We start from the raw sequence: 13,708 nt of genomic DNA, 5'->3' as shown, positions 1-13,708 counted from the left end.
AGTGGTTAGAAAGACCTTCTACCTTGCCCACCTTATCATGAAGGGATTCACATCCAGATCAAAGGATGTCATTGTACCCTTATATTCTTCCCTTATCAGGCCTATGATTGCGTACAATGCCCCATTTGGTATGTACCTCACCCAGCACCTGCAGCAGCTGGAGAGACCCCAAAAGTACCTTACCAAGAGGATCAAGGGTCTCCAGCATATGTCACATGCTGCCAGACTGAAAAAGCTCCAGCTCTATTCAGTAGCATACCGCCTGCTCAGAGGTGATCTGTGCCTTACGTACAAGGCCATGTCCAATTCAGAATTAATGGACATGCTCCACCTCAAAAAATCCAAATCCATCAGAGCCACGAGAGCTAAAGATCTAAACCTCAGCACAAATATGAATAGGACATGCTGGAGGGACAGATTCATAACCCAGAGGCTTCCTGCACTCTGGAACAGGATACCTGTCCATGTTAGGCAGAGCCCCTCACTGACTCTCTTCAAGAGAAATCTGGACGAATGGATGGGTGATTGTAGGTTTACCCCGGGGGTCATGTCTGTGTCATTGCTAGATAGAGGCATAGTAAACTAAATTTAACACTTTTGTATCATTACATGGGGGTGGCGAAAGCCACATACACTTTAGCTAGGCTTATAAATGCCCTAGGGCAGACAGCCTAGTACTATACTATGAAACTATGAAACAATAATCTCATACATTGATTGAGACAAACTGTTGAGCTACAGGCTACAGACCTGAGATACTCCTTAACTAGAAGATGAGCAACAGATCATCACTCTAAATGTAGAATGACATATTGGTTCAACACCGCACATGTAGCTGATGCTGCAAAATGAATGCAGACGTAATCTGCAAAAATTATTATGGCTCACTGCAGTTAGACAGTGAAAGTCAAAAACAATTTAAAAAAAGAATTAACACAAGGCACAAAATGTAGTGGGCATTTATTTGCCAACTTGTGACATTCAGGAACAATACCTCTTGCTGAAATAACCTGCAGCCTCCTATTTTTGAGTTACATGGGTAAACTTATAAATGTCGTCAACAACAGTCTCCATTCTCTGTAAACATCCAAAACCAACGTTACATCTGTCAAGTGCAGCTGTCAGCTCAATCTTCAGTTGCTTTTCTTTCATTATACAAATATACCCATTTCACAGTCTGCCACAGTGATTGTATTTAGATCATGCTATTCAATAGCAACAGGAAAACTTAACTTGTGTGGAGAAAAAATTACTTGTACTAATATTGTTAGTTTCACCACCATACTTACAGCTCAATTTCAACTGAACCTTTTGCACATCCATGTTTTACATACAGTCCAACCTGTAAAGCAAAATAAGTATGAGAATTCATGCTGACATTTATGTCATCAGAAAGATAAAATATGCAAAACCTGAAGCAGATTCAAAACAAGACAATAAAGGATGCTATTATTCCCTCCTACCTTCAACCTGGCCTTGCTCATTTAGTAAATGATAAAAATAAGCACGTTTTTAACATTTCTTAATTTCAAACATTTCCAACAATGACATACAGAAAAGGAAACATATTGTACACATTTTTCATTAGCTTGATGCATTATACATATTTTTAACACTACTCCAACAATGCAGAAATTGTTCAGGTCCTGCCCTCCCTTAAATTTCACACATTTGTAAGAGCATTATTCTGCAAGTGTTGTTCACACATATTCCATTTATTTTTGTGTAATTTGCTCCTTTTCTTTAATGAAGATTTCACAGTCAGTTCATTTATCTTCTTTACAATATTCAGTGCTTCATTTATAATGGTTTCAATTTTGATTTCTATTGTCTAGTAATTGCTTTTTGGCGGCCAATTTCATTAAATTTAACAAGGCTAGACAATTTAGATTTTATGTCCTAGCTCAAAAGAAGAGTTTGCCTTGTTAAAATTATTTGCTCCCTCAACATTTTTGACCAAGTATTTGAAATCTGCCAACTAACTGCATTCCCAAAAGACATGCTGCCAATTGCCTCCCTTTGTACCATCACTCCTCCATCAATTGCCATCTACCAGAAGAAAATTTCTCTGGTGTCTGCTTGGGGTATAAAAATACCTACGAAACCACTTGCATGCAAAAATTCTAGTCCTGCTGGACTGTGTTGCACACTTCTGTGCCAAACAGATATCCTCCCATTTTTCCTTTGTATAATACCTTTCTGTGGTCTCTTCCCTACTTTTTCTAACGTCTTCCAATTCATTTTTATAGTTATGATGCAGTGTTTTATATAACCTACTGATCATCCCCTTAAAAACAGCTTCTGTTTTAGACTCAAGGAAAAACTCATCCAGAGCCATTCTTTCACTAAGCAGAGTATAGGCAAAGAACAAGGATAGTGGAGTGCTATCTACACCTAGTACAGAAGGCAGTCTCTAACCTGCAAGTTCAAACTCCTACTTATCCTACTCCCACTCTATTATCTTGCCTTCCAATTTTTTTCTCCCAATACCTTGGTCCCTTTTGCTAATTTCTCTAATAAATTCTAGCCCCCTCTTGCCTATTTTCTACACCCTACTTGGAGTCATCCTCACTGGTAAAAATCTTTTCTCCACTCCTATTTAGACTTCGCTCATAGAATACATTCTGCTAATTCATAAATGTAAAATTTTGTTTAGTGGTTGTTTTCTCTAAGACCTGCATCCAAAATCCTATTGTCATCCTATTTCTTGACCCCCCCCCCTGTTTCATAATTATGGCTTTTCACTTTCGTTTGCAGCCTTCTGCTTGTGTTATGTATACAAGCCTTACACGTCTACATCCCTTCAGATCAAGTAATCATAAGCCACACTGCTCTGTGGAAAGAATTTACCCCACTTAACTCATGTCTCATTCCATTCCCTTCCCAAATAATTTTCCTTCAACTCTATTACATTCACAACTTCACCTGTAGTTTATAAAAATATGCCTGACCAGTACATAAAACTAAACAGATTAAAAATAATTGCACTGCTGCATCTTAACTCTCCAAAATCCATAATCAAGAGCTACCAGCTTCACAATTTTTGTATTATCTTTTGCTTAACCTCTTGCCCCATATCTTTAGCTGCCACAATAATCATTTTTAATCCATACACCTAAACAGGTTCATAAGTAGGTACTAGGCTATCACCCTTCATCACATGTCCCAATAGATATGAGCAATGCTGAACAATTTCAAGTGCTGGCGCATAGTTTATTACTACAACCAACCTTTGTTTTTATCTTGATTTATTTTATATCCTGAAAAAACTGCCTCAAAAAGTTCCACAACATTGAAATGTATTTCTGGATTTATCAAGTGAAAAACATTATATGCAAATAAAACTAACTTTTCTTCATTACCATACCAGTTAAATCCTTGACATTGTGAGTTCCACCTCCCATCCCACCTGATGGCTGCAAATATAAACACAATGACAGGACAAAAAAAAAAAAAAAAGAGGAGGACAACCCAGTCTGGTTCCACTATTAAAACACAACTAAGATGCACTTTACTGTTCATACACCATAGCTGTAAAACAAAAGAAAACATGTTTTTAAAAAATTACAAAACTTACTACATCAGTTGCCTTTTGACAGAAGCAAAATTTGGTTTGGACTAACAGTATGCATTTATCTGAACTATATTTTTTTTATATAAAGGATCTTACTTTAGTTCAGATATGAAGGCACTTTGTAAGCCAACTTTCAAAGAAGTAACAATGGTAATCTCAGGCAGTGTTTACTACCTTGTGTTCAAGGAATATACAATCCTATTTTTAGCACAACATTAAGTATCTATGAAAAGTTTTAAAGTAGATTTGGAACACAGAAGATGAAGTCTCAAGGCCATTCCCAAGCTATAAGCACAAACACACACACATATGTAAAATTACTTCTTTATCTAATTTTATTTCATATGTTTGCTGACCATGTAAGTTCACAGGATACAACTGTTCCTTTTTAGGGTGACCCAGGAGCCCTATCTGGTTAAGAGAGTTGCTCAGAGTCGCACAGTAGGTTAATGAAGGTAGAAGGAATCAAACTTTATACCCAGGTAACAAGAAGCAGCTCATTCAGCTCAGGGATTTAGACCTCTGCATTAGTTGCCAGATAACTATACCTACAAGAGATCCACCTGTACTTCAAGAAGCCATAAGCACAACAAAAGAACTTCATACATGACGCATATTACGTAGATATCCCACCACCAATCACAGGAAATCAAACATGAACATTTACTGAAGCATGACAGCAGGTGTTTCTACAACAAAATGCATGAGGTTAAAATTGAACCAACTAGACTTGAAAGTTCATAAGGCACACACTTGGACAGGGAAACCACAAAATATTAGGGTTTATATTACATCATCGAACGCTTAAAAAAGCGAACACTGATTGATCGACCTAATTTAAGCGAAAGCTTACAATCTCGAACTGTCAGATCAGCGATTTTTTTCCCAGGGGGAGAAAAAAAAAAAAACAAAATCGCTGATCCAAAACACACACACACAACACAAGCACACCAAACAGAAATCCACACACACACACCTAAAATCTGATATCTAACCCTACACTAAACTATGCACACACCACTAACTACACACTTACCTTAACCCAAACCCTAACCCTTAAGGTCCATCACTATCGCACACTCACCTCATTCGCTCCCTAACCCCAACTCACTTAAATCCACCCTAACCCTCATGTCCACTCAAATCGCACACACACCTAACCCGAGCCCTAACCCTAACACTCACATCCACACAATCGCACACTTACCTGAATCAGACCGGTAACTTTCCACCATAACGCTGAAAATACCGAAGCAACAGAAACGGACAACCAAATTCATTGCCAAGGAAAAAATTTGAGTTTCTGCGGCTTCGATATTTTGCAGTTTGACAAAAATAAGTTTGATCAATCAGCGTTCGCTTTTTTAAGCATTCGAGGATATAATATAGACCCAAATATTACAGACACTGATGACTTTACTTTTCTCTAAAACAGACATATACCTCAATGCACATTGTAAGGAGTTTGACAGTGCCGCGACTACCTGGAGCCAAAATTAGAGATTTCTCAACTAGATTAAAAACAAAAGGAATTATTAGATAGCTATTGCTAATGTTGCAGCAGAGAATATATGATAGGATGACTGAAATCCATGGGAAAAACATATCTGCTCAGCAAAATCCTCCCGTTACCTCATATGGAATCTGAGCATCAGGACAAAATTCCAGAATTCAGTCATGTTTCTGTGCCTTCTGTTCTGGAGTGCAGAGGGCAACCCAGCCAGAGTCCTTTGCATCCAATGGGCTTTACGTCCACCTCCCAAGGAGTAAAGTATAGACCTGGAAACTTCCTATCCCCATATGGTTTTAACATCTTAAAAAAATAAATAAAAATCACAGGGGCCCAGGAAAGTAAATGTGGGAAGAAATAGCCAGGGAATTGTTATGGCTAGGCTTGTATAGGCCCTAGTGCTGACAGCCTAGTACCAACCTATGAACCTATGAACATGAAACTATCAGAAATCTCAGCAATAAAAACAGGTGATTCAGAGGGTTTCCTCTACTTAGAGGATGTTGACACTTGTATCATTAAGGAAACGTTTATAAACTGCATATCACAAATTCAAGGTACAAGTCACTCATTGTTTTAAGTCCAAAGGAATAGGTGGATGGTGTCTCTATTTGTCAAACAGTTAAAAGTCAGAAACCAAGAAAACTCTAGACATCCCTGCTTTTGATTTGTTACCACTGTGTCTTGGTCTGAGTGTCTAGGAGGACATGTACACTACCCTACAATACACATTTAAATAATATTTTTATCCAAAACTGAAAGTACATGCAATACAAGCATTGGGGAACACAATCCTGCAGACTTTAGGCCTACTGAGGTACTTTTGTAGCTTACCACCTAGCTTATTTCATTACCTGCATTACCTCATTACACAAAGGAGAGCTCTAATAAGATCTCACTCAGTTATGAAGAGTTAAGGCTGGGATGTAGAAAGTATGTTGTGTAAGTAAACTTACCCTAATGGTAGATGTTTGATGAATGCTGCAGTAGGCTTAGCTATATGGGCTATATCCTACACAAGCTCCAATGGCCAGTCAGCTTATAATGCTTAAGGGTACCTTCCAAGTGTCCAGACTGTTGACAGCCCAAGCAAAGTTCTAAAAAAAAAAAAACAGTCTAGGCTCCAAGCTCTTCACAGCTTTTATGCCAAATGAAAGAAGTAGATTACAGCCCTGAAAATGGACAATGCTAGGAAAATCAAATTCAATGTCCACACTCTGGCAACAAAAAAACATATAAAAATAAGGGAGGTGGAGGAGCTACTGTAGCACTGATCATTTAAACATCTAATGTTACGGTACATTTATTTACACAAATGCACTACTGTTCATCATTTGATCACTGCTGCAGTAGCCTTGGCTATATGGGTACAATTTCAAGGCTCAGATGGACTGGGAACAGGAGGAAAAGGAAGGATGAAGGCCCAAGAGTCCTATCAAAACCTGCTCTAGACCTGCAAAAGGAATCTTGTTTGTAGTGCTTGTAAAAGTATGCACAGATGACCAAGTTGCTGCCTCTAGAACACTTAAGAGTCCATCCTTTTCCAAAAAGTGACTAATGAAGCCAAGGATCTAGACTGTACCTTGACTCTGCCTGGAATTGATTTGTTATAGTGGTATCAACAAAAAAAGACAGCAGGGGACAACCATGTCGTAACAGTCTACTTTGATACAAGTTGTCCTTTTTTCTTACCATCTTAAGGAATGAATAACCGATCAGAATATCTGATGTTTTTATCTCTGCCAAGATCCTAGCTGTCTGTGGAGATCTGGAGTATGAAGAATCCTCTCTTACTCATTTTTAGTTTCTGGGAAGAAGAGACGAGATGGACATCTTGGCTCAAAGTAAATTCAGACACCATTTTAGGCATTAATGAGGGATTAGTTGTCCTTATCTTTGTGAAGTACAAGAAGGTTGCTTACATCATGAGAACTTGGCAAGTCAGACACTCGTCTTGTAGAGGTCAGAGTAATCAGTGAAACTATTTTCATACTAAGAGCCTCAAATTAGTCTGACAAGCTGGCTCAAGTGAGGAAAGAGTTAAATTTTTCTAAAACAAAATTAAGATCCCAAGAAGAAGCCATCTGTATTCTAGATGCACAGGTTGCAGAACCATTTAAAAAAATTGCCATAGGAAAGCACTGAAAGAGGGAGATCCATGGGCAGAAATGGCCTACAAATTAACTTTGATAGAAGATTAGGAAAGGTCAGAGGATAACCGTCATCACCACCTTCACCACTCTTAAATACCCCCTTTCACCCATTTTGTACATGGGATTAGGGTGTCTTGTCAACAATGAATATCACCCTACAATTTACTGCCAATGCGAAGTAACACACAGACCTACTTTTGCAGAGTTACTCACTTGTAATCTACCCAAATCTTCGAGCCCTACTAAAAGCACCTCTCAGTGACCCCCCACACACACACACACTCAAAAAAGACAACATCTCACATAACACAACTCTGAAAATCATAGTAGCCCCGCTTCCAAGCCCATAAGGCATCAGAACATACAGCCAAACATTCTAGTTAATGAAGATTCCTTTGTAAAACATACTGATGTCCCCCTTTACCAGGCTAAATAAGGAATAGATCACAGTGAGCTGTCTGGAATCATGATATGCTATATCACGCATGCACTTATGTCTTAAAACCACAAGTACTAGTATGACTGTCATAGTCTATGTTGGCATAAACGACCTAAAAGACATACCTCAGTGGACTGTATAAATAGAAACATGAAGCTCTCTGAATGTGTCCCAGGCAGGTATGAATCTAGCCTTGGGCAGCATCTTACCTTCACCAATGACAATGCCACAGTACCAGCAAAAGAATGGCTGACTTCAACAATTGGCTTAATTTCTAGTGTCACAACAACGGGATCCAATATCTGTCAGTCTGGGGAGACATGATTGACAGGCCACAATGCTTTACCAGAGATGGTTTACACTTATCATTTGGCTTTTGGTTACTAGCAAGAATTTTATCTAGCCCCATAGTGCCTTTTTTAGGACATGGCAAGTTGTTAAATACTCCAATATAGCAAATCACTCAACTACTTAAAAGGTACTGCTGCTCAATGCTAGGAGTTTAAATATACTGCAGTCCCTGGAAGCACTCCTTACACCCTGGAGAACGTGACATAAGTGCAGCCATAGAAACTGAGTTCAGAACCATGGAAAGCACCCTGGCTATCAAAGGCTGAAATGACTTGCATACATTTCTATCCCCATAAGCTCTGGATAAAACAAAGGGAAGAGGTGTCTCAGTGCTGATAAAGGACAAGTGCACCACTAGACTGGTCTAGTGACATGACTTGCTTGAGCTACCATAGCCTTGCTAGCTACAGACCCTAGACATGAGTCTGAAAAACACACCGCCTACCGAAACCTACTGGAATCTCAACATTTAACCTAACACCATACTTACGGGAGACTTCAACTACACCTCCATAACCTGGAAGGGATATATGACCCATAATTCACTTGCTCAGAGGTTTTTGTACTTTAACGCAAACACCCTGGAGCAACTAGTTAGCTCAACAAACAGAGGTACAAATATCCTAGACCGAATACTCACGAACATGGGGGGGGTTCCTTCCTATGCTCCTCCCTGGTGAGATCTGACCTCAAAATGATCTTCTTTAGTAGTAAGCCAACCTAGAACACCGACCAAACTCCAAACCTGTTAAGAACTTTGTTAAGGCCAATTACCTCAAAATAAGTGACAGCTTATTAAACTTCCAAGTCCCTCCAAACCAGGATGACACTGAGGCCTACTCTAAATGGTACACAAAAGCACTGTACATCCACATTCATTGCTGCATAAAGGAGGCAGCACCTGACTGAATCAAACCTATGATTACTGGCAAAAATAAACCACTATGGTGGACCACTAATATAAATGGGCTATTCAACAAAAGGAAAAAAAATCCTCCCCAAAGCCCAAAAGGACAAACTAAACAGTGCAAAAAAAAAAAAAAAAAAAATTAGAGAGCGGATTACCTCTGCCAAAACAAACTACAAGACAAAGTAAGTCTCCCAGGTGAAAGATAATTTAAAAAAAAAAAAAAAAAGTGTGGTTATGTTCATAACCTCAGGAGAAAAGCTCAGCAATGTGGCAAGTTAATCATGAAAAGCAACATTTACACTCAGCCTAAAACTATAGCAAACATGCTGGCCAACAAATTTAGTTCAAACGTCCGCTCCCAATACCTCCTACCACACCAAAAGAAATACCTGCAACCATCCCCTACAGGTTTATTAAAAGTGAACAAGTCCTTACTGTGCTTGTTAAAGCCAAACACACTACCTCCATGGGTCCCAACAACATTCCAGGATGCTTCTTATACAGTTTAAAACAGAATCCATCATCAGGGCCACTAGAAACCCTCTTTAACCACAGCCTCTGAACAGGCTTTGTCCCACAGGAATGGGGGACAGCAAAATTCATCCTTTGCACAAGGTGTGGAGGGCCCATCAACTGACCCAAGGAATTATAGACCCATAAGCTGAGTAGTCTCTGCAAGACCATGGAGAGAATTATTATGGACCTGATCAATAGTGACATAGGAACTCTCCAAACACTGGACCAGATCCAGTTTGGCATTGTCAAAGGGAGATCTTGCCTGCCTACTCTGGTGGTGGACTTCGAGAAAGTCATCAGGGCCATGGAGGAGGATAGAACGGTATACACCACTTATCAAGACCTGGCCAAAGCTTTCAACACAATCCCCACTCTGGGATCATAGATAAACTTACTTAGTTAGACATAAACCTCTAATGTCAGATGGATAGCCAACTGGCTCACTGACAGGAAACATGCTGTCTGGATAGGCAAATTCACTTCCAATAAGAAACCTGTTACTAGTCGTGTCCCATGGGGCTCAGTGTTGGGACCCCTCCTGTTTGGTATATACTTCTCTGATGTGAATGCCAATGTTGTGGGCCACTAACTCACCAAGTTCGGTGACTACTGTAAGCTGGAAGTAATCACAGAATCCATAAACGATGTTGGTATCCTACAAACAGGCCTAAAAAAAACAAACGACTGGTGCTAAAACCATGGCCCAAGACTAAATGCTAAACAAGGTGTAATCATACCCTTCGGTAAATCAGATATCCCTGCAAATTATAATATTGATAGCACACCCCCTAAAAGTAGACCCAGTGGTGAGGGACCTACAAACACACACACAGTAATCTAAACTTCGAAAAACAGGCAGCTATGGTAGTGAGGAGATCCTTCTGTGTAGCTCAACATACAAGTAAAGGCATGGCATCAAGATCAAAGGAAATCATAGTGCCACTGTACTTGGCCCTCAGCAGGCCCATAATCAAGTATAATTCTCCCTTCTGCATGTACCTAATCAGGCAATTGTACCAAATGAAGTGAACCCAGATGTTTCTCACTAAAAAAAATACAAAGTGTTAAGATACATGTCTTACGCAGACTGACTAAAGGCCCTCTCTCTTTACTCAGTCTCATATCACTTGAGAGGAAACTTATGCCTGACCTACAAGGCATTCTCTGATTATACAAGAGTTACAAGTTCCATTGACTTGAGCCTTACTTGTAACTCTACCAGAACCTGATGGAGAGACAGACATGTATCCCAAAGGTTACTTCGTCTATGAAATACATTTCTCACCTTCATAAAACAAGGCACATCCCTAACTCTCATCAAAAAGAATTTGGATAAATGGATGGTGAAATGTAAATTCACTCCAAGGGTACTGCCCATGCCCCTTATGGGCAGAGGCAGTCTTTAAATCACTCTGGGTTCGAACAGCCAAAGACCCAGTACCCTGACACTCCACCCATCTCATTTCTGGGGTAGTAAGAAATAATGTTATATCCTGTGTGGGGGGCTGCTGTGGTGCAGCAGTTAGCGTTGTCGCCTCATAGCAAGAGGTTCTCTGGTTCAGTTCTCGGCTGGGGTGCCTTCTGTGCAGAACCTGCATGTCCTCCATGCGGCCACACGAGTTTCTTCCAGGTGCTTCGGTTTCCTCCCACATTCCAAAGATAGGCAGTAAGTGGAATGGACACACTAAATTGGTCGCAAGTGCGAGTGTGTGTGCGACTGAGTGATACTGATGAACTACCACAGTAGGGCTAGCCACCTCCTGGTGGTGTAAACCTTGGCTCAAGATGACGGTCACTGCTGAAGCAACACCCCAACCCCATGCGCAAAATGGGAAAAAGGGGTTGAGGATGGATGGATAGATTGTTATATCCTGTGTATTATTTGCTAGGCTTGTAAAGGCTCTTGTGCCATTACCCGAGTGATCACCTATCAGCCTATAAAGTAACCTTGGCCTCTTCCAAAAGTAGGAAGAACAACTACTGCCTAAGCCAGAAAGTTTTCGCCAAAATGATCTTTGGCAAGTCCTGAAACTTCAGAATGACCCTGGGTACCAATCAAAAAGGGTGAAACTGTATACAGGAATATTCCTGTCTGAAAAATATGGGAATTCATCCATTTTCCAGGCCAGCTTCCAAGGAGTCCTGGAGCAGAACTTTGTCAGCTGTTTGTTGTGAATGGAGGCTAAAAGAAGATGTACCCAAGTTTTTTCCTCAGAACTGGATCAAATGCCTCAGGACACCCTATTTCAATTTATATTTAAGAGGGTCTTGGCCTGGCCCTGCTCAGTTTGTCTACATTAATGTTTTTCTCTGATGGAATGCAAGACACCTGCAAAGCAAGATTGTGGCAAGTTGCTATATCTCAGGCAACAATGGCTGTTCTTCACAGATAGTAAAGACAGTTGAGACAAGATGTGTTACTGTTAAAAAGTACAGTTGTGTACACTTACCATAAATGTAGATATTAGAGTGTATTCACTGTTGCAGTCATTACATTTGTGTTACCTGCTAGCAGGTAGACCTCAGTCAGCCTGATTAACAAAGTCTTGGGTCCTGCATCAGTTGCTGTCCCTTCTTTCATGACGTCAGGTCGTCAGGGGTATAAAACATGCAGCAGACGCCATTACATCAGTTTTTCTTGCCCCAGATATCAGGTGCCCCCCTAATGGGAAGCAATTAAACATAAAATCACAAATATATACCTCCAACAAAAAAGCAAATACACCAAAAAAGCTTTTAAGCATAGTAAAGGAAAGTAGAGGTATAGCCAAAAGAAGTTAGGGGGCTGGAGGGAGGGTAACCAGGACTGCAACAGTAAATACACTCTAACATCTACATTTATGGTAAGTGTACACAACTGTACTATGTTCTTCGTGTTTCACTGTTGCAGTCATTACATTTGGGTAGATTCCCAAAGCTATGGTTAGGAGGAGGAATTTAGATAGCATTAGGGCCCGCTATATAGCCCTGCAAGACTGCAGTGGCAAAGCCAGCTCTGGATTTAGAGAAAATTGGCAAATGATAATGCTTGGTGAAAGTATGTACAGAACACTCCAGGTAGCAGCTTCTAGGATGTCCCTGGTAGGGACACCTCTGAGAAAGGCTGTAGAGGTAGATGCAGCCCTGGTGGAGTGAGGCCTGATCCCCTGGGGGATAGGTTTTCCATGGTGCTTATAGCAGCAATGAATGCAATGGTTTGCTTTGAAATAGCCTTCCCCTCTGCAGCAAATGCCACCAGTAGTTGTTCAGATTTCCTTTGAGGTTCAGTCCTGTCTAAGTAGAATCCAAATTGTCTGTGCACATCTAAGGAATGCAGTATCCATTCCCCTTTATACTGTGGATTGGGAAAGAAGGTTGGCAAATGAATGGACTGATTAAGAGCCAAACTGGATACCACCTTGGGCATGAAGGACAGACCGGTTCTGAGGGACACCCTGTCCACATGAAAGATGATGAAAGGCTCCACTGCCATAAGGGCCTGAAATTCAGATACCCTTCTAGTTGAAGTAATTGCTAAAAGGAAAGCTGTTTTCCAAGAAAGAAATTTTAAGTCTACAGTAGCAGCTGGCTCGAAAGGAGGTAGAGTGAGTTTCTCCAAGACAAAGTTAAGGGCCCAGGCTGGGGTTTGAGCTCTCCTGGGTGGTCTCAAATATTTGGCCCCTCTGAGGAACTGGTTGAGCAGTGGACACAAACACACAAAAACATACTCTGAGGCTCTAAATAAAAATCTGCCTAAGCAACAGAGACCTCCAAAGCAGACACCCAAGCAACCGCTACCCCAAAACAAAACACGTGCAACACACAGCTCACAAAGCCAGTGTGCCGAACAGTCACAGCCCTTAAGGCTAAACAACACACCTGATACACTTGTAATGGGTGAGTATCGTCAGGCACACTGACGTCCCGCTCACCAGGTTGAACAAGGAGAAGGTCACGGTGAGCTGCCTGTCAGGTGCTAGGATCCGCCACATAACACAAGCACTCAGGTCACTCCTAGGCAAGTACAAATATGACTCATTGTCCATGCTGGTGTGAATGACCTGAGACGTACCACCCTGGACTACATGGAGAGACAGAGGAGCTCTCCGAGCATGTAGCTCAGGCCGGTATGACCCTGACCTTGAGTAGCATCTTACCCTCACCAACAATAATGCCACAATATGAAGATAAGATGATCAATTTCAACAATTGGCTTAAGTATTGGTGTCATTCAAAGGGGATCCAATGCCTGTCAGCCTGGGATGACATGCTCGAC

The 13,708-nt window shown here is 40.8% G+C and overlaps 1 protein-coding gene across 1 annotated transcript in view; it reads right to left on the bottom strand.

Moving 5' to 3' along the window:
* The window catches only part of SMC5 (structural maintenance of chromosomes 5), a 3,018,525-nt gene that overhangs the window by 2,740,796 nt on the left and 264,021 nt on the right, over positions 1-13,708 (bottom strand). The window contains exon 3 of the mRNA XM_044064368.1: positions 1,290-1,342. Within this exon, the coding sequence (XP_043920303.1) occupies positions 1,290-1,342 (53 nt within the window). The remainder of the gene's footprint in view (positions 1-1,289; positions 1,343-13,708) is intronic.

This window comes from Protopterus annectens, chromosome 2.part2, assembly GCF_019279795.1.
Source record: "Protopterus annectens isolate FY-2018-M chromosome 2.part2, PAN1.0, whole genome shotgun sequence".
Lineage (NCBI taxonomy): Eukaryota > Metazoa > Chordata > Ceratodontiformes > Protopteridae > Protopterus > Protopterus annectens.
This window is presented reverse-complemented; position numbering and strand designations above follow the sequence as displayed.